The sequence below is a fragment of the Heterocephalus glaber genome, unplaced genomic scaffold, assembly GCF_053883595.1.
Source record: "Heterocephalus glaber isolate CG9 unplaced genomic scaffold, H.glaber_assembly_v1.0 deba00001594, whole genome shotgun sequence".
Classification (NCBI taxonomy): domain Eukaryota; kingdom Metazoa; phylum Chordata; class Mammalia; order Rodentia; family Bathyergidae; genus Heterocephalus; species Heterocephalus glaber.
In genome coordinates, this window is record NW_028258369.1 from 5,840,834 (window position 1) to 5,862,686 (window position 21,853).

At 38.6% G+C, this 21,853-nt stretch overlaps 1 protein-coding gene and 1 pseudogene across 2 annotated transcripts in view; both read right to left on the reverse strand.

Annotated features, from left to right (window-relative positions):
* Pdk3 (pyruvate dehydrogenase kinase 3) overlaps positions 1–21,853 on the reverse strand; it is a 66,174-nt gene that overhangs the window by 19,733 nt on the left and 24,588 nt on the right. For both annotated transcript variants that reach the window (XM_004872228.3, XM_087193613.1), the window contains exons 3-5: positions 20,278–20,349; positions 15,751–15,935; positions 13,263–13,352 (exon numbers count right to left, since the gene is read on the reverse strand). In XM_004872228.3, coding sequence (XP_004872285.1) covers positions 13,263–13,352; positions 15,751–15,935; positions 20,278–20,349 — 347 coding nt within the window. The remainder of the gene's footprint in view (positions 1–13,262; positions 13,353–15,750; positions 15,936–20,277; positions 20,350–21,853) is intronic.
* LOC147823246 (small nuclear ribonucleoprotein E pseudogene) lies at positions 690–13,256 on the reverse strand (annotated as a pseudogene).

Here is a 21,853-nt window from a genome sequence, read left to right on the forward strand (position 1 = left end):
ATAAAATTTCTCTTTCCTTAAAGTTTTAATACCCACAACAATGCCAAAAATACTAAACTAATAATATAGCTAGCTCTGTGCCAAGCACATATTTATTTAGCTTTTAAACATTCCTAACAGATATTTTCATAAAAATCTATAAACTCAAGACTATCCTTCTAAACACTATGCAATCCGACTAAATTGTAGCAAAAAGGTATTTGTTGTAATTTAAAAATACCAACAGTCTTATGATGTGCTGGTTACTTGTAAATGAAACATCAATAAGTATTTGCTGAATGAATGAGTTTCCATGAATTGCACAATTTAAGTTATTGGAGACACCACTATCACTTTAAAATGTCCTTTAAGTTCATTGAAGGTAACAAGTTGGGGCTGACAGTCATCAAAGTCTAAAGGGAAATAATTTGCTTTTTAAAGGAAAATAGGGTAGAAATATCAGAGTTATTACAGAAATAGCCAAAAGAGGAAATTCAGGAGGCTCAAAAGGCGGGGAGCAAATTCAGAAAGCAAAGTGTTTCATGGCATATTACCTTTTTTGTCTTGAACTGTAAACAATCTTTAAAAAAAAAGAAACAACAACAAAAGAATCTGAGGCCAGAATTTGTGCCTTACACTTACTGTACAACATGCACAGAACTTAGTATAGCGCCTAAGTGGATGGTTAATAAATATTCCTTGATCAGAAAAATTTTAAACCTTTTAATAATTTTAAAAATTTCATTGAAATATAACTCCAGTACCATTAAAATTCACTTATATGTAGTGTACAATACAACTTCGTGGTATGTAGTATACTTGCCAAGTTGAGTGTCCATCACCACAGTCAAGTTTGCAATATTTTCATTACTACAAAAAGAAGCTCCATACCCAGCGACAGTCATTCTCTACCCAGCCCTAAGCACCATGGAGCTACTTTGTGTCCAATACATGTGCTATTCTAGACATTTTATATACTGATAAATAGAACTACATAATATGTGGTCTTTTGTGACTGATTTCTTTCACTTAGCATGTTTTCAAGAGTCATACATGTTGTAGCATGAATCAATACTTCATTTTTTATTGCTAATAGTTCATTGTAATAATGTACTATATTTCTTCATCCACACATCAATTAATAAGACATTTGGGTTGTTTCCACTTTTGGCTACGATGAACAATGCTACTATGAACATCCATGTCAAGGTTTTTGTGTGAACATGTTTTCGTTTCTTTTTTTTTTTTTTTGGTACCAGGGATTGAACTCAGGACCTTGAGCTTGCCAGGCAGGCACTGTGCTGCTGAGCTAAATCCCCAGCCCAACATGTTTTTATTTTTCTTGGGTATATACTTAGGAGTGGGAAACTGCTGGATCATATGGTACCTCTACACTTGTAAAGTTTGAGGAAATGCCAGGCTGTTTGCCAAAGCAATTTTGTTTTTGTTTTGTAGTTTTACCCTATAATTTCTAGAGATCAGATAATCAAATTACATTAAAATCCTTCACAGGTACATTTTCACTGTTCTCCACTACGTATCAGCTCCTTGGAGACAAGATTGTGGTTCTTTTATATTCCCACATCAATATTGTGCATAGAAAAGATACTTAAGATTTAAGAGAAAGAATAAAGGAAAGGAAGAAAGGGGAAAAATAAGCCCAACAAATTTTAAATATGCTAAAATTTTACATTATTAATCTAAAATATTACAAAGATGAGATTAGGATATGGTCAAGTTTTCATTCATTTACCTACTATTGCTACCAAATTGGAATTTCATATATTATTTGGCTTTAGAGAAAAAATTCTGATAATTTTATTATTTTTAGAATTAAATCACTACAAAGAACCAAAGGTAGAGACAGTAGAATAACTCTGACGAGATGAAATGAGGGACAGCAAAAAGGAAATGGCAGGAAAAGAAGAAAAAAATTCAGAAAGAATCAATCAGTGTGAAAATAGACATTAGAGTTGGACTGAATTTAAACCCTGAAAAAAGAAAGTTGAAATTTTAAATCATACTAAATTTGCAGGTTTTCTTCTGGAATATGGTAAACCTCATCAAATACCTAAAAAGTACTTTTGTATAAAGAAATCAAGACTCATTCTTTTTGCTCTGAGTATACCACCAAACAATGCTACATCTCCACCTAGTGACGTGATAGCACAAAGCCAACTTCCAAGGCTCCTTTCATTATAAAATGGGAAAAGAAACTAAACCCATGATAATTCCTCATGGTATTAACCTGACAGCATGGGAAATGTGCTACACAAATCTAACATGTAGAAGACAGTGGAGCCTAGATAGAAGCAGCCATGTTCAAATTCAAAGATTCAGTATGGCTTCTAAAACCACAAGTGAATAAGAAGTTTTTAAGCATCACAATAAATTTAGTGTATAATGTTATAATTAAAAAATCACATGATAAATCTTTGAAAAACTCAAGACATCACAAGGTAGTCTCACACAAACCAGTCAGCTAAAAGAAGTCTGGTGGCATTCAGGGCAAAATCTATATTGGTAAACATCTTTACAAATTCTCATAGCATGTCACAATACATATTTAGTAAGCATGTGTTAAATGGAACAATCCTCTGGCCCATGATAAAGTTCTCAACATGCAGTCAATTATACTGATGGAAGTGTTTTTGCTTTGCTTTGGTTGTGTGTGTGTTTGCTTTTTCTGCTGTTGTTGCTGTTAAATTGGGAACTAGAGGCCTCAAGTGGTTCCCAAACATGGTTGTGTATAGAATTTACTACCTAGTTTTTAAAAAGTGAAGACTATGAAATGAACCCCTGGAGACTCTCAGGCAGTCGCTCTGTGTTGAGGGCTGGGAAGTCAAGATGGGGTCACACTTAATTCTAACACTGTTTCCCCTTAGACATGAATGATCGTGAGGTTCTGGGGTGTTTGCTAGTACATATTATATTCAAACAGGGCCCCTCTGTTTAAGTAGTTTAATATAAGAATGAAAAAGCTTCTTAAAATCACCATCATAACAACTGCAATCAAAGTATTACCTTATAAATGTTCTTTCTATCTAGAGTTGTATTTAAATTCTTTTCCTTTTTCTGTGGTATTGGGTATGGAACTCAGGGCCTTTGCACTGAGCTATGTCCCCAGGCCATTTTTTAATTTTTTATTTTGAGACAGGGTCTCCTTAGGTCACTTAGTTGCTAGGCCTGAACTTGCAATTCTCCTGCCTTAGCCTCCCAGAGTGCCGAGATTACATGTGTTTAAGTTTTCTAACAAAATTTTTTATTTTCTAATAGAAATAAAAATTTTAAAAGGTAATTACCAAATTACTTTCATCTGTAATATATTTGAGCCAGTGTTTACCACTGATCTTTAAAAGGAAATATTAAGAAATGATTATTATTGCCATTACACATAAGTGATAGTCATTGTTTTAGGAATCTGTTTGCAAAGGTAATCAGGTGTTGATCACAGAGTAATTAACGAAACTGTGGGTGTGGCACATACATACGTTCCCAGGCTAAAATTGCCAAACTGTAAACACATAAGACTCAAAATTAAAAAGGCTGCACATAAAGAGTAGAATAAAGGCCTGGTATGCTGCCACACACTTGTAATCATGGCACTCTGGAAGGCTGAGACAAGGACTACAAATTTAAGCCCAGCTTGGACAACTTAGTGAGTCCCTGTCTCAAAAAATTTTAAAAGGGGGATAGGGATGTAGCTCAGTGTGAAAGTGCTGGGTTCAACTCCCAGTGCAAAAAAAAAAAAAAGGTAAGGTAAAGACTCACACATTGACACCACTTGCCCAACAGATCCAACCTAGCACACAGGAAAACGATGCATTATACAAATTAGTTTATTTGATTTTTCTACTCAAAATTCACCATAGAACTCTGCTATCAAAGATTAGCCCCTACCCCAAATATATTCAATCATCTGTTTACAAATATCTTATAAGAGGGTAGTCTAGACTGAGTTTAAGTGAGTGCTGAAGACAGTTAAAATGAAGATGCCAAGGTCCCTAACAGAATTGAGGAAAACATGAAGCTCAAGTGTAAGTAGCCACTGTCAGAACAAGGCAACTGTAAACGGCCATAGCATTACAAAGTCACAGATATACTGGTTTTAATTTTTGGTTTTTAATAAAAACAACCCCACACCATCCTTGGCATCAGTAATAACATAAATCAAAACAACAAGCAAATGTTATAGAACTACACTCCCCAACAAAAGACATCTAAAAAAACAATTACCTTCTCAACAATTCATCACTTCAGCGATCATTTCTAGTTGGAGACACCTGGTAGCAGAGTAATGCTATCTCCTTTTAGCATGGTCTGACCCAGTTGTTTGCTTAAGAATGAATCTCTTCTATATCATGTAATATGAGGTTCCTATACTCGTCAAAACCAAAGATTCAGCCCTCCACCTGCATATTCACTTGCACACAGAGCCATACCTGAATCGGGGATCTATGTCACAAGTGTCTGAAGATGAGGGTGACAGGTTACGCCTTCACCTTCTGTACCATTTTACTCTGGCCACAGTACACCATGGTGAAAGTTCACAGAAGCCACACTGACCCACACACTGCTTTAGAAGGAAATTTCCAGAATTGATAAGGCTACTTTTTAGAAACCCTTTTAAGTTTCAAAACAATTCTAAAAAGTCTACTGCCATCCTGCCTACCCCAAAATCCACCCTGAGTGGGAACCACCAGGGTTTTCTTAAGCAGTAAATCCCCCTTGACTAAAAGGAAGTTGGGGCAGAATAATTAATGTAAAGGCAATCAATCTCCAGGCTGATCAAACCTGAAAACTTACAGTCATAGGCAAAACAAAACACTGAGCCAATTAAATTCATCTTTTGGGAGCTTAGGATGGTGAGACCCATGATGACCAGGCAGGGCAGAGCCAAAAGGCAGAGTGAGAGTTATCGTGATCTAGGAAGGCTTAGATTACCAACACTGCCCTAAACAGGTTGCATCCGAGTCAGCCAAGGAACAGGCAAAAACAGGTAAATGGAGCAGACAAAGAAAGGTAGAGAGGCCATTCCTTGGCAACTCCAGTTGCAAAGACAATTCCCAATTCCAATTTTTATAGCTACAACTTAAAGTTGTAGAGCTTATAGAGCTTCCTATCCTTGGATTACTATGGGACCTATTAGATTCTTTTAATAAATCCATTTCTTGAACTGGCATTGAGTGAGTCTGTTACCTGCAACCTGAAGGGCCCAAAATGAGAGCAGAAGACATTATTTTTGAACCAGAACAAAGCCACACTCTCAGGAGACCATTTGTATGCTACGCAGTAATAGCAGATAGGAACAACACAGGCAAGTTAACATCACCGTGAGAGCTGACTTTTGTATGAGTATTTAAGTTTGTACCTTTAAAATGAGCTTACCACAGGAATTTCCATTTGATTTCCTGGTTTCTTATAAAGAAAGGAGGGAGAAAAGGGTCACAAAGGAAGGCACCTCCCAAAGGATAATAGGTCCAGCTTTTTAACACTAATTCTAGCATTCACTACCCTGAGTCTCTAATTTGCAGATGTGTAAAGGTAGATATTAATGTGCTAAATAAGCAGCAAGGAGGCATGCTTCAGGGATCTGCACAATTAGTGTTATGCAGCATGCACCCCCACTCTTACACGTTTATACAACTGTCTGGTCAAAAATGAAAATATTGTCCCTACTCTTCCACATGAAAGTTTTCTGTAGTCTGTCTCAAGAGATCCAAGTGTGAGATAGTGTTGCTTCACTAAGGCTGTGAAGGCTATAAGACACGTATGCACAGCCCCGTGCACATGCACACAGGGTCGTTTGGGCTGGACATTTGTTTATGCTGAAACCATGCAGGATCTTCACAGATGAGGAAATCACGGGTAGAGCTATCATTGAAGCCCAGAACCTTTATTCTCTCACATTAATCTTAAACAAAAGAAAGGAAAAAATATTGAACATAGAGTTACAAGATTGAGCAATCTCAGAGAATTATGGGAGAAGGTAAAAAGCTAGTGCAAAAACACTAACTATGCTGGGCATGGTGGCACACGCCTGTAATCCCAGCACTAGCAAGGCAGGCTGAGGCAGGAGGATCACCCCAAGTTAGAAGCCAGCCTGAACTACATAGTGAGCTCAAGGCCAGGCTGAACTACGTAGCAAGACCTTGTCTCAAAACAACAACAACAACAATAACAAAAACCAAAAAAAAACAAAAACAAAAACCAACTGCTCTAAAAAGAGGAAGGGAGTGGAAGACTTTACTAAGAGAAAAAGGAATCCAGTATCAGTTTCCTGCTTTCCTTGGCAACACTTGGCGGTCTTGGAGAGAAGAGCTGGTGAGGCTGATGTTGCTCCTGGGTGCTTGGGGATGCAGACTCCAGTTCCTTTCAGCTAAGAGACAATGAAGACTTTTTAGGCCTCTTGGCCTTTTGTGATTTCAACCCTGTTTGTTCTCTTTCAGTCTTATTTTGACTAGAAAGAATGCTGCTGATGTATTCTGACACTCAGAAAATTAAAGGTAGGGCCCGCAGGAAATGAAGCAAAAAGCTGACTGTCAAACTTTGCTTTAGTCTAAAGGCAGAAAAAAGACCTTCACGTTTCCTTCTAGATTGCCTACCCCATTTTGCCCCGGTAGCAACATGATTAAAGGCCAAAGCTCCACTGAGGAATAACAATTATATATGCTTGGCTGAAAACTCATTTGAATATACAGACTATGAGTATCACAGCTCAGATGGAGGAAGGACTCCAACAATGTTGATGCAGAGGACAGGATAGAGGCTACTACTCTTGGGTACTGAACATACCCAGGAAGGTGGTGTGTGATGGGAATTAGTGCTAGAGATGAGGAAATACACAAATACTATGAATTTCAGAGACAAAGATTATTCACAGTACAGTATTTGAAGTTACACACCAATCTGTAAATCTGGTATGAGTTCAAACGCATAAAACAATGTTTTCACTGGGGCATGAAAACAAGTAATTTATATTCTCTCTTTTTCCACATGTCCTAAATTTTTTTCAGTGAGCACTTTCATTATTTTGGTAATATGGTATTAGCCCTCTTAACTTTCCCAACTGGGAACAAGAGCTGAATGACTAACAAAAACATGGGCTAAAGTGGAAAATCATAAACATTACCTTAAAAATGCATATTAGAATATACAGTTTATTCTTCTTTTAATCTGGTTATAGAAGTCGAAAGCCTTTTCTTTTAATATGAATCAGTTTGGGGCTCCTGGGTCATCTTTCTTGGATAAACACTACCACATCAAGAAATAGGAATTCCAATTCCTATAAGTATTATAAATTTACAGACACTTGTGAAGTAAACTGAGTATGGATTCCTTCTAAGATTTTTACTCTTTGCCAGCCTGTAATCTAATCAATTTTGCTCATAGTAATTCCATTACATTTTAAGAGACTTTCCTTTATTGAGTCTTTCTAAGGCATTCAACTTGGTTTTAATGGAAAAATTCCCTTTTCTTCAGTTTACATGATATTTAAATAAATTATGTAGACACAACAGGAACTGTAACTTAAAACCATCAGTTTTGGTACAAATAAGTGACCCTTAGCAAGTATACACCTTGAGAGGTGGAAGCAGAAGTACAAAAGCATTCCAGAAAATACACACAAGCCAAGAAAATGTAATGTGCTGTATCAGTATGCATGATTTAAGAAGGGAAGGAACGGTGGCAAAAAAAAAGTTGATTATGTGGATATTGCTTTACAGTATTTATGTACTTTGGGAATCTGAAACCATCCTCTGCTTTTTTTTTCCTTAAGGCAAGAAATGAAAAATATCTTTTAAGAGATGTGCAGGTGAACAGGGAGCATGTCAGTCCCTCCTTATCCCATGAGTGTGGGACAGGATGCACGTGGTGTGTGTGGGGGGGGGGGGGGAGGAAGTGGAATTCTGAGCCACAGAGGGGAATGAGGAGTGACTGTCATCAGATAGAACTTCACCAGGGACCTAGGCCTTAGTTATGCCAAAAAAGAAGTGGGAATACTTATGAGAGGATATAGTAAATTCTACCCACAGTGCATGTTATGGCTTGTGTCTAGGTGTCCCCTCAAAGCCTCACATGGACAGAGGTGGGGCTTTTTAAAGGTGGCTAATCTAGAGTGTGATGTTGGAATCCATTCATGGTGCAATGCTAGGCTCAAGGGCACTAGGATTAATGGTGTGAGTTCTAATGCCCTAAGTAGTCTGGATAAGATAAAAGGGGTAGAAAGATGCTGTTAAATTCCCTTGTTGCTTTTGGTGTCTTCTGCAAACCATGAACTGTTTCTCCTCAGTGATGCCCCCTGCCATGTGCCACTCAGCCTTGGAGCCAGCCAATTATGGACTGAAACCTCTACAAATGTGAGCTAAATAAACCTTTTCTCCCTTAACTTTGGGCATCGGGTATTTTGGCTCAGCAATGAGAGAAAAGTAACTAAGAATTTGTGTACCAGAGAAGTGGGGTCCTTGCTGTGACTGTACCTGACCACGTGGCCCAGGAGCCTTTGGGAATGGCTTGTGAGAAGGGGAAGAGTTAGGAAAGGTTCAGATGCCTCCTGAAAAAGTAGAGCTGGAATGCCTTAGGTTGTACTTGATGGGAGATTCTGGTCAGAGCTCAGAAGACCAGAAGGCTGATAGAAATCCTGCTGGTAAAGACTGGAAGCTTGGGAAGTTTCTGGTGGAAAGGACTGCACTGGCTGCTGGACTCCAGACCATGTGTGTTATGGCTTAGCAGAAAGTTTGTCTGCATTTTGCTGATGTCCAGATTTTGCCTGAGACTAAGATTAAGGATGGCGGATGAATTAATCTTGCAGATGAAATTTCAAGGCAGTCTAATGTTGAGGCGGTGGCATGGCTACTGTTGGGACCTTTTAGCCAGATTTATGTTGAAAATCAAGAGCAAAGAGCCCAGCAAAATGATCCAAACTGTTTTGAGTTTGGCTAGAAAGGAAGCTCCAGTAAAGCTGTGGACTGCAAAGATAGAGCAGAGGAGATCCTGATTGCCGAGAAGGAACAGGAGAATAGAAAAGATGGCCTGAGGGCATCACAAGAAGCAGCAGGACTCCAGCCTTTGCAGCCTCAAAATTGCAAAAGTGAAAGACTGCTTTGAGAAGAAAGCTCCAGAGCACCATGTTTCAGAATGGTGGCAGTCTAGAGAATCTGTTCCTCCGCACTGGGTTCAGAGTGCTCAGTGACCCAGGGACTTCACCCTTACAGCCAAATGAGAAGGAAGCCTGACTACTGCTCCAGCTGGTAGCAGACCTTGGCATCATCCACATGATGCTGGTTTTAGGTGCAGGTAGAATGCAAGAGTTGTGGAGTCAGGAACGCTTCCACCCAGATTTCAGAAGAAGGCCTGGGAGGCCAGGCAGTGTGCCCCTGAGAGGGCAGTGTGTGAAGCTGTGAGTGTGAAGCTGAAGGTGCAGTAGAGACCCCAGAAGTTTGGAGAAGCCAGGACCGTGGATGTTTGAGGAAAACTGCAAAGAGGGAGCAGAGCCAGCCCAAGAGAGAAGCCCTGGGAGCTACCACCACCAGAAGTGCCGTAGGGGCAGAGTCACCCAAGCCCTTTGGAATTCCAACTTGCCACAGACTGCTGGGGATGCTGGAAGTGGAACCGTGGGACTTAATATATGCCCTGCTAGATTTGGACTTGCTTGGTTGCATTCTTTCATATCCCCCATTTGCAACTTTTGGAATGGAAATGTCTATCTTGTACCATTGAATATTGGCAGGATTTAACTTTCTTTTCATTTTGTACAGGGGCTTGCAGCTAAGAGTTCACCTTAAATCTCAGAGGAGACTTTGGACTTGGACTTTTCAGCAATGCTGAAACTGTTAGGTCTTTGGCGACTCTTCGAGATGCACTAAATGCCTTTTGCATAAAGGGATGTGCATGAGTCTTTGGGGCAGCAGGGGCAGAATGTTATGGCTTGTGTTCAAAGCCTCACGCAGTCATAGGTGAGGGTTTTTAGAGGTGGCTGGATCTATAGTGTGTGACACTGGAATTGATTCATGGTGCAGTGCTAGGCTCAAGGGCATTAGGATTAAGGGTGTCAGTGCTACCTGCCCTAAGTAGCCTGGATAAAATAAAAGGGGCAGAAGGACACAGTTAAAGTCCTTTGTTGCTTTTGCTACCTTCTGCAAGCCATGAACTGTTTCTTCTCTTCCGTGCCCCTCTGCCATGTGTCACCCTGCCTTGGAGCCAGCCAACTATGGACTGAAACCTCTACAAACTATGAGCTAAATAAACCTTTCCTCCTTAGCATTGGGGGTCGGGTATTTTGTCTCAGCAAGAGAAAAGTAACTAAAACAGTACACTTTTGGGTATAAAGTTTAAAAGGGCAAGGAAGATAAAGTTGGGAGTAAGTACAAGAAGAGAGAGGAGAAAGAAAGGATTTGGGCGTGTGGTCAAATTGTGAACAAAAGGGACAAAGAAAACAGGAATGTTATGGTTGGGATTTTAAATGTCCCCAATAGCCCATGGGTCCAAGGTCTGGTCCCCAGTCTGTGGTGCTAATGGGAGGTGGTAGTACCTTCAGGAGGTGGAAGGAAGTTAAGTCTCTGGAGGTGTGTCCTTGAAGAGGATGCTGGGACACCAGCTATTCCTCTTTGCTTCCCAGCTGCCATGAATGAGCAGTTTTGCTCTGCCCCAAACTCCCTGCCGTGATGTTCTGCCTCACCACAGCCCCAAAGTGATAGGGCTGAGCAATGATGGACTGAAATCTCTCACACTGTGGGCCAAAATAACCTCCCCTCCCTTTTAAGTTGCTTACCTCAGGTATTTTGTCACAGCAATGGAAAGTTGACTAACACAAGGAGTCAAAGAGGTGGACTACAGACATAATCTTCCAGGCTTTTTTCACAAATGCATATTGAATTATTCTGCATACTCTTCAACTAGTTTTGGTACAAAACTACTGTCACTAAGTGTAGTGGTACAAAAGTGTATCAGAGTAATTCTAGACCTTTAGAAATCTATACTTAGGTTATAGAGAGCAACGTGACAAATACTGACAAGACCAGATAATACTATGTCTAAATACTATAGAGTAATGCAGACTTTAGCGATTAAGTCACAGCAACTTGCCCTTGAACCCTCTTACAAGGCCTCTGACTCACTTCAGCATTGCTTAATCTCTGTTTCATAGAAATAGTAACGGGTTCATAAAACTCCCAGTTACTTATCAAATTCTAGTGGTTCTTAAAGTTTCCCTAAAAATTAAAGAAAGTCTTTGTGAACAAACAAGATTATAAAAATGAGTGCTTGATCATGAAGAATTTCAAACATATAGCAAAGTACAGAGAATAGTATAATGAATCCCAAGTGCTTAGCAACAGCCTTAACAATTTCCAACATAAGCCCAATCTTCATTCCCTTCTCTCTGTATAATTTTGAAGCAAATCCCATATATCATTTCATACCATGTGTAAATATTTTAAAATATTCCCTCAAAGCTAGAATTCTTCTAAAAAAACAAAACCACCACACCGATGTCACACCTAACAATTAACTATTCCTTAATTTCAAATATCCAGTGTTTAGCCGGGCGTAGTGGCACACACCTATAATCCCAGCACTTAAGAGGCTGAGGCAGGAAGATCATGAGTTTGAGGCCAGCCTGGGCTACATAGTGAGATGCTGTCTCAAAAAAAAAAATCCAGTGTTCAAATTTTCAATTCTTATAAAATCCAGAAAGTACCATTTTACAGCAGAAAAAAACGAAGTCCAAAGATATTGCATGACATGTTCAAGGTAACCTAGCTAACCCATATGCCCATCAGCTGATGAATAAACAACATGTTTATACATGTCATGGAATACTTATGAAGAAGGTTGTAGTACTGAATGGATGGCACTTGAGAACATCACGCTAAGTGAAAGAAGTCAGTCATTGAAGACTATATACTGTATGACTATATTAATATGAAATGTCTAGAATAGGAGAGTATTTACAGAGACAGATTAGTGGTTGCCTAGGGGTAGGGAGAGGGGTAGTAGGGAGTGACTGCTAGTGAGTACAGGACTCCTTTTGGAGATGAAGAAAATGTTCTAAAATTGGATTGTGGTGATTGCATGTGCATTTTAAATTGGTGAACTGTATGGTATGAGAATTATGTCCACATAAAGTTGTTTTTAAAGTAAATTGGCACCGGGCATGGGGGTGCACAACTGTAATCTCAGCACTTGGGAGGCTGAGGCAGGAGGATCACCAGGAGTTTGAGGCCAGCCTGGGCTAAAATGTGAGCTCAAGGCCAGCTTGAACTACATAACAAGGCCCTATCTCAAAAAACAAAACAAAACAAAAAGCAAATTATGAAAAGGTTTAAAATTTATCAAACCAAGGAATATTTATACTCACTTAAATTCTAGGTGAGTTGCACAAGTTTAAGACACAAAGCCTGACATTTAATTGATTACAATTCAAAAGAAAAGGCACAGACACAATATATAAGCTTGTCACTGAAATAACGTGAGCAAATGTTTTCCGACTAAACAGAAGCAGTCTGGTATTCAGGCTGAGCTAGGACCAACAGGCCTTGGGTCCTCATCCCTGGGTTTAGGAATGCCCAGGTTAAACAAGTTGCACAGGTCCGCCTTAGCTGTGGCTGCTGAAGAGAAACAGAGATCCTCAATGGAGACCAGTGAGAGCTGTGAGTGTAAAACCTTGTAAAAGGAGTGTTTAAAAGAGAGATGAAGAGCACAGTAGGAGACACAATCAGGGGAAAGGGATTGGTTGGGAATCTGAAGCTGCACAGAATAATCATAGCACTGAAAAAAAGATCAAAAAGGTGCAGGAACCTGGTGGATCACTTGAACACAGGCAGGCTTTCTGGAGAGAGCCTTTATCCTAAATGAATAATGAGGAAACTGCTGTTCAAATTCAAAGTACCTGGGTACCAGGGATTTCTGACTATAAGGCCTGGTTTTCTCCCGAGGCTCCTGGCAGTGTCTGCCTAAGTTCACATGCCACGTAGAGTCTAATACCAGGACTGGACAACAGAGATGCTTACATTTCACAAACATGTGAACTCAGCCTAATTTTAAAACGAGGAAATTTTCAGATAACAGTGGTAATCAAAACTTAGAATCTTACTTAAATGTTTCCTGCGTGAGATAGAGCTACAAGCATAGCCCTGATCGATGAAATAGACACATTTGGAGCGTAACAAATTACACATCTTTACCTGAACTGTCTAGAAAGAACATTTCATACTTGGATTAAATGGCTAGAAACGATGATGCCATTTGAGCTGCAGTCAATGACACTGCAATGGTTTCCTTACCTTTCACCACATCGGCCACATCACAGGTGGGATCAATACTTCCTATGTGTTTAGGATGCGCAGGATTAGTGTCATCACCAAACAGAAGTGCTGAACACAAAAAGGAAAAGACAGGATTAAAATATAGCAGGTTGGGATGGTCAAGCAGGGAAATACAGGAGCATGAGCAACCCTACCAGCCAAAGAAGGAAGAAGGATGTGCTTTAAGATCTGTCATTATAGGTGGCAGATCCTAAAGCAGTGATGTGTGTGGAGGCCCAACCTTTTTTCCTCCAGCCAGTGTGACAGATGAAGAAACTCACTTTCACCCTTAGCCAAGTTTACTCACTTTCTCAGGACTACTCCAGACATTTGTTCTGCTATTCATTAAATATTCAGAACACACAGTCCATACCATCTGGGTAGGCCTGTGCGATGCCTTCACCAGCAACATTTCAAACTCCTCTGTCATGGAGATTACTTTCCATGACATATATACAAACAATATTTTTCAAGTATCTTTAAAAAAATTCAGATAATTTCACCATACACAAGATTTGCAAAATTTCATTTCTGAATAAAAGCGAAAAGAAGCCCCAAAGAAAAAAGCACTCTCAATCCATATTTTTATAGGTTTGTTTATTTTTTGGTGGTGTGTGGAGAGCAAACCCAGGGCCTTACACATGCTAGGCAAGCGCTCTACCACGGAGCTACACTCCAAGCCCCACTGTACTTGCTTTTAAATCAAGCAAAAATTGGGAATAACTTGGACTCCACAAAAAATGGCTAAATAAAACAGGACAGTTTAAAGTAAGAAAAATGGTAAGTATAGGCGTTAAATCAGTACTTAAAGTTCTAATTATTAAGGGGAAGAAAATCAGAGCTGTATAAGCTTAACTGATGATCTAAAAGCATGAACATATTATATGTATTTGTACATAATTACATCAGAAAGAAACTGACGTTATCTAAATAGTTGTTAAATAGTATTTAAGTTCTTTTTAAATGTAAATTGCCATATATTTGTTCTTAAAAGATATGCATTTAAAATAACCCATCTTTAGTAGTTGTATAACGTTAGCTTATCCAAATAAATTAGTAGAATAAAGGTGCTCTGTCCATTGTCTGGTTCAACAAGGACAAAGAATTAGGCTGTGGGTGTGTGAATAGCTTTTCTTAAGAATTATTAAATCAGTCAAAGAGACAACACTGAAAATGAGCCAAAAAGTTTTCTGTGACAAAACAATTTTAGTTTTTTAAATATGTTCTTATCACTCTAGAGAACAGAAGAAAACTCTCAGTGAGGGATTATGAACTGATAATCTCATTTAAATGGATTTCACTGATCCCTGAAATAAAGCATTGAATGCTTATTTGCTAACATGCCAATTCTGTATTTACAGTATTGATGTTTTCAAAACTAAAAAGGAAAATACATAATATCCTGGATAAAAAGTAGAACACATGAAGATATTCAGAGATGAACACCCAGTTGCTGGTCCCTCATCCCCTCCAAGAATGTCATGGCAGAGGCTTAAAAGATCTTGTCTCTAATAGGAGCATCATAAAAGTCTTTCAAGGATCTTGTTTAACAAAAAAATACTAATCAATAGCTTTTTAGTAGACAAGATTCACTTAGGAAAAACTGAACTAGAAATGAATTTTGTTCGATGTTTTATTGATTAGTACACGTTTGCAGTATATAATGATGACATTTCCTTGTGTGGAGTTGGTACGCATGCATAATACATCTTAATTCCTTTCTTCGTCCCCTTTCTCTCCCTTCCCTTCCTCCCTTCTCCCTCTACCACTTGCTCCCATTCCTATTTGAGAAACATCTATCTCCTATTATCTTTTATTTTTCTCTTTATTTGTATTTTGGGTTTCTCATGTAAGAGAAACCATGTGATATTTAAACTTGTGTGTCTCATTTATTTCACTTAACATTTTAATCTCAAGGTGCACCCATTTTTCTACAAATGACTCAAGTTTATCCCTCTTTGTGACACAGTAGTACTCCACTGTGTGTAAACACATTTTCTTTATCCATTCATCTACTGATGGGCATATAGGCTGCTTCCAAGATTTAGCTATTATAAGTGCTTGCTTGGGCAGCACATATACCAAGATTTAGCTATTATGAATTGTGCTGCTATAAACATAGGTGTGCATGTATCACTGTGATATGATGTCTTTAACTCTCTTGGGAAGATACCTAGAAGGGGAATAGCTGGTTCAAATAGAATTTCTAGTTTTTGATTTTTGAGAAATCTCCATATAGATTTCTATAGTGGTTGTACTAGTTTATATTTCTACCAATAACGTAGAATTAATAACTAAATTTAGCAATGTAGCAGGATACAAAAATTAACACAGAAATAAAATTTCTGTAGTTAAAAATGTAGCTCAGTGAATCAACAGGAAAGCAACAGGAAAGCAAGAGGAAAACTTGCGGGAGAAATCACTCTTGATTACCTTTTCAAAACTGGAACAACAAAACACAACTTACTATGCTGGTTAATAAGCATGCGAAAAGAGATGCGATTGGTATAAAACCGATCCAGAAAATATTGAATGTTACTGCTAATTAAGGGGTCAAATCCAAACTTCTCCTTGTATTCAATCACTCCTTGTGCCATTGTAGGAACCACATCGTTGTGTCTATTTCTCACTTTAATCAGAACTTGTAGAAAGCTGTGTGGGAAGGAAATGAAACATGATCAGTCTTTGTATCTCACGGGCTGATGCTCACACTTCCCAGCAGTGTTCCCAGGCTGGTTATCTACTCATATTTTTGTAGATTTTCATTATGCACTAAAAGGAAGTATTCACAAGAAACTAAAGTATTACCCAAGTTTTTGCTTAAAACTTCCTACAGAAATTCTTCTTCAAACATGCAAAAAGTAAAAGGTCCTAGTAAAAAAAAAGTGCTCAAACACTTCTTAGGAATCCACTGAGTTTTTGGGTTACTGATTACATATAATACAGGTTCTAGAAATGTTTGTTGAATAAAGAATTCAAAACATAACAATATTTCTTCTGACAACATAAGGACAATCCCTCCCCCCAAAACTCCAAGGACTTATTAATGAAGTCTCAAAGCAATAGCTTCCTTGAATAAACAAAGAGTGTCAAACTTTTCAGGAACAACTTTTTGAAGTAAATTTCTTATGCCAATAAAATGTAATGATGAAATGTAGATAAAAGAAAGGCAATTAAAATAAATTTATTTGGCAGGCACAGTGGCATGTGCCTATCGTCCCAGCTACTCAGGAGACAGAGGTGGGAGGACTGCTTGAGCCCAAGAGTTCAAGTCTCATATAGTAAACAAGTAAACTTATTCAAGTATTCTGGCATAGTATTGTAATGATATATAGGAAAAATATATTAAAAATTATAACTAAGAATAGAAAGAGAAATCAATCAATGGAACCAAATAAAACAGTTTGGCTCAAGGGTGAGCATGAGTGTATGCTCAAAATTTGGCATATTGAGTAAGCAACATTGGAAGTCAGTAGGAGAATAATCAAATTAATTGAGATGGCCAGCGAACATTTAAAGTCGCATCCCAGTTTCAAGCCTTAAAGCAAAAAAGTGGATTTAAAAAGTAGAAGAGTGAAATCGTAGAAATGATAAAAGAAAATCAAGTGGATAAGAGTATAACTTTGGGATTAGGAAGACTGTTCTCAGCTTAATTCAAAAGGTAGAAACAAATGATATGAAGAAACAAATGGCATGACTATGTAGAATTTCAGTAATTCTATAGGAACAAACACTATAAACAAAAAACAGTGAAACTGGAAAACTATATTGCAAAAGTTGTTATACTTAATAAAGGAAAAGAAAAGCACCCTATCACAAAACTAGGTAAAGGGTATCAATGGAAAATTTACCAAAGAGCAAAAACAGAAATGCTGATAACTTTATCATCACAAAAAACGAAAGTTAAAAATTAAATGTAAACTATGCTCTATTTACCAGACTGACAAAGCATAACCAGTGTCAGTAGAGTACGGAAGCTTAACTGACACATTTCAAAGGCCAATTTAACAACACATATCAAAGCTTGAATAAAATAATTCCATTTCCAGGATTGATCCTAGCAAAACAACTGGACAAAGTGAACAGTTGTTTTTAAAAGTTGTTCTCTAGAGCACTGTTTGCAGTAGCAAGAAAACTGTAAACCAGTCTAAAATCTAACAACAGAATATTAATAGTCACACACCATATAATGCTGTTTCTGTCAATGACAGAAACCATATACATTGGTAGTGTCATAAAGTTATATAGCTTAGGAAGATCATAGCCATTTTAGTTTGTGCAAGTACACTTGATGACAGTGGCAGCAAACCTATGGCACGTGTGTTACTTGTTTTTCTTTTAAGACAAAAGATATTAATGTATGAGTTGGTTTTTTTTCTAAACTAAAACCTCAGTATTCAGGTTTAATTGCAGTGTCAGCACTTTGCAATAAATAAGTGGATTTTGGGTTGCAGTTTGGGCATTCGTCTCTAAAAGGTTCACCATCACTGCTCTATGATGTTCATACAAAAATGAAAACCGGGGGTGGTGGTGCATGCCTGTAATCACAGTACTCTGGGAGGCTGAAGCAGGAGGATCAACAGTTTGAAGCCAGCCTGGGAAACTCAGGGACTTAGAGAGACCCTGTCCCAAAATAAAAAATAAAAAGGGCTGGGTATGTAGCTCAGTGTGAAGGGCCTGGGTTCAATCCCCAGTACGGTGGAAAGGAAAGGGAAAGGGAAAAATAGGAAAGGGGAAAGGAATGAGGAAAGGATAAAGGAGAAAAGAGGAGAGGAAAAGAGAGAGGAGAGAAGGGAAGAAGAGGGGAGAGGAGGGGAGGAGAGTGGGAAGGAAGGAATCACTGGACAATGCATTTGTTTGAATGTATGCCTGTCACTGAACGACACATGACTGCACTATAAAACAATGGTGTAGAGATCTATGATGTAGACACTTATTTTTATAAAAATCTTTACACATATAAATATATGCATGATTGGGAAAAAAGCATAGACAGACAAAATGTTAACAGTGGCTGTCCCTTGCTAGTGGAAATTTGGGAGAAGTTGCACTTTTACTTATCTGAACAGTCTTATATTTCTCAATGATGAACTATTTCTGTAACACATACATACATACAATGACAGCAAAGATGAATAATCAACTCAGAAATTAGAAAGGCACAATTACAAGAAATTTTACAATGGACAATTTGTCATTATGTAATACTCTACAACATTTATGTAAGTTAAATAGTCCTAAAATGAAACAATTCACTGTAGTAGAGAAGCATCTCAACTTATCTGAAGAGGTGAGGCTTACCTCATTCCCACAATACTTCCCCAATCTTCCAGGCTCTTCTGAACTCTACCACTGTGATCAATATGCTTGTTTCTATGCTACTCTCACCTCACTAAAATGATTCCCCAGCTGGCAATCTCTCACTAAACCAAAGAGGCCACCGCCATGACACTCGCTAACCTTACACTCCCCTCTTCACCAAGAGCAGCAGGGTTTTCAAATACCACTGCTCCTAAGCAGGCTGGTAAACCTGGCAAGTTACCGGGCTTCATTGAGTGAGAGCTACTATCATGAAGACCTAGAACACACTAGATTCAGGGCTGACTGATTACAAAGTAGGCTTATGTCCATACATTGCATCTGGCTGATAATCTGTTCCAGAAATCAAGACAGGATTGCAGAAAAACATGCAGAAACTTCGTATCATGTACTTCTACAAATCCATGTCCTCAAATTTAGAGCTAGGGAGGCTAGCCCTCATTTGTAGGATTTTCAGCTGAACAACATGTCATCACCTAATGACTTTTGAGAAAACACAGCTTCTGGATTCAATTCATTTAATATTGATACCTTTAATGACAACATTGGTTTGTATCAAGGAAACCACTGCATTTGGGGCTCTAATCTAATGCTTGTTCCTTCTACATTTCACAGGCTTGTTAGACAAATCACTTAGCAAAGCATAAAACAGGTCAGGGCCTTTTCCCCTTTGCATCTTAATTTATGAGTAAACTTGGCTAATTACTCATGAATCAAAGTAGCAGGTCTCCCAGTACGAGCAGCAGTTCTCCCAGTACGGTACATGGCAAAGAACACAATGCGCTAGGGAAAAGGAACCGTGACTTACAGACCTATGCCTGCTAAGAACAGTCACAATCTTGGGCAAGTCATTTCACATCTCTGACTTCAGTTTCCTTATTTGTGAATTCAGATGTCTAGGTCAAATACTCCCTAAGGCTGTCTGTATAATGTGCTGTTTCCCTAGTTCTTTTCATGGAAAACTTGTATGTTGGGTGTCTGTCTCACAACTATGTGGATTAGGTTTATACTTAGAAATTTCTCAGCACAACAGGCCTGCCATGTGTATTCACTCATGTCTATATGAAATGGGAAGAAATTAATGTGAAGGAAACAATTTCTCTTGGAGAAAAAACTCACACAGCGAGGGTTAGTGTTTCTTAGCTAAGTAAAAAGGAAAAACAAATACTTTCCATCAGCATGAGAATTTAGCAGTCTTTGTGCACAATGGCAGCAACAGGACTTGGGTTGTTATATTAAAAGCACATTCTTTTATGCTTCCCCAAAATAAAACCTTTACAGTTTTTCTGTGCTCAAATGTAATACTCCATTGAAAAAAATTTTAAATTGCAAAGGATTGGGTAGCTAATTCCTGCCTATGTGGAGGCCACTGCATTCTTAAACCTACCACTAGATGGAACATTTCCTGCAATGTTTACAGTTAGTGACCAGTTCACTTTGACCAGATGTATTAAGAATTGGGTCATGAAACGGTAATCTGAAGTAGCATCATTCCTTGTGTACTATGTTAAATTCTCAAAAATTTAAAGACTCCAATGCTCAGTCATTTACTCACTAAGGAAATCAACACTTTTGTCCAAATTTTATTTCCTGGGTCTTAATGACATGAGTTTCATTTACCAAAACATTTTTTACCTAGTTATTTTTACTTTCAGGTAAGTGGTAGTATACTTACTTATCTAAGACCTTTGGATCCTCAGGACTCTTATTTTCATATTCTAACAGTTCAAGAAAACTTTGCATGTACCTAAAAAATAAAGAGTTACTATTAGTTGCCTATCCAACATCCATTCCTCTCTTCCCTCTTTCCAAGAGTACTCCAATTTTCCCTCAGGTTTCATCTCATCCCAACGTGTAGGTCAAGTGCTTCGGGAGAAGCTGTTACCTCCAAAGCGTGTGGGGGCCCAATTTTCTCTTGTCACAAATTATTAATTAGTCTGGCAGTCCAGGTCAAAGCCTATGACTGCATGTATTTTCCCTGAAACAAGGATTGGCTCAGGAATGGGCATACAGCCTCAATTTGTGCCAGGCAAAGGAGAGACTTGCTGGAGGTCTCTGGGAAATAAATCAACTTGGTCAGCTTTTCTATAGAATGCTGTGTGGATCTCCAGAACTGCTGGAGCTATTCTGTCACCAAGAGGGAACTGAGCCTGGAAATGAAGCCAACACCATCAAAAGGAGGGCTTTGATAGCCTCATGAATCTCTGAGTCAAACCAACGCCAAAAGCTCATCTCTACAGCTGGACTTTCTAGTTACACAAGCCAGGTTTAGCTGCATCTGCTGCCATTACAAACATATCCTAGCTGATATCCCAAGTTTATGGTTTCACTATCAAAAATATACATATAAATTCTAAGAAGCACATGAATGACACTGAAGCACACACCAAGAATTTAGAAAAAAGAAATGTTGCCTTCTCCGACTGAAATTTAATTTCATCAATACAAAATGGAGGAATGTATTTTAGGTCCTCAGATAGCTTCTGGATTAAGAATATCTCTACCAGCTGGGAATTTAGCTCAGTGGTGCCACCGCCTGCCTGAAAAGCACAAGGTCCTGAGTTCAATGCCTAATACAAAAAAACCCCCGAAGATACCCTTGGAGGTCACAGTTGGCCAACCCCAGAGATGCCCTCTGTCTTTTCACATGCATGCAAGCTTAGGCAGTCCTCCTGTCCTTCCCAAAGGGGACAGTCCTTTAAAGAACAAAGGCAAAGATAGACAGGAGTCCAGACTATCCTGAGACTCCTAGCCTAAAAATCAAGAAAGAAGAACACCCCATGACTGAAGGGACAGTCTTATATATAAAATTCACTTTTAACCCTGCAGCAATAGCAGATCGGGTGTTACCCCTTAGCAATAGTAAGAAGAATTGGCATCTCTCAGATCAGTTGCAATCTCTGAGAGGTTAAAAACAAAAGGAAATGCCCAAAACACACAAATGCATGATCCTGAGCAGGATTCCTAAATCAGGAGGGGAAGGTGCTTAAAAAAAAAGGAGCACTATTAAAACAATTAGTGAAATGATAACAAGTTCTACACATTAGGAAACATTACTGTACCAGTGTTAAACTTCCTGAATGTCATGAGCACAGTGGTTAATAACAAGAATGGCATTTGTCCAAGGTCAAAGAGGTACTGGCAGACGTCCTTACAGAAATACTTCTTGGATAAGGCTGTAGTGGCCTCTGCAAGCTTGTAGTTCTGGCAGACGTTTGTGGTAGTTACTATCAGGTGATCATGTATAAGAA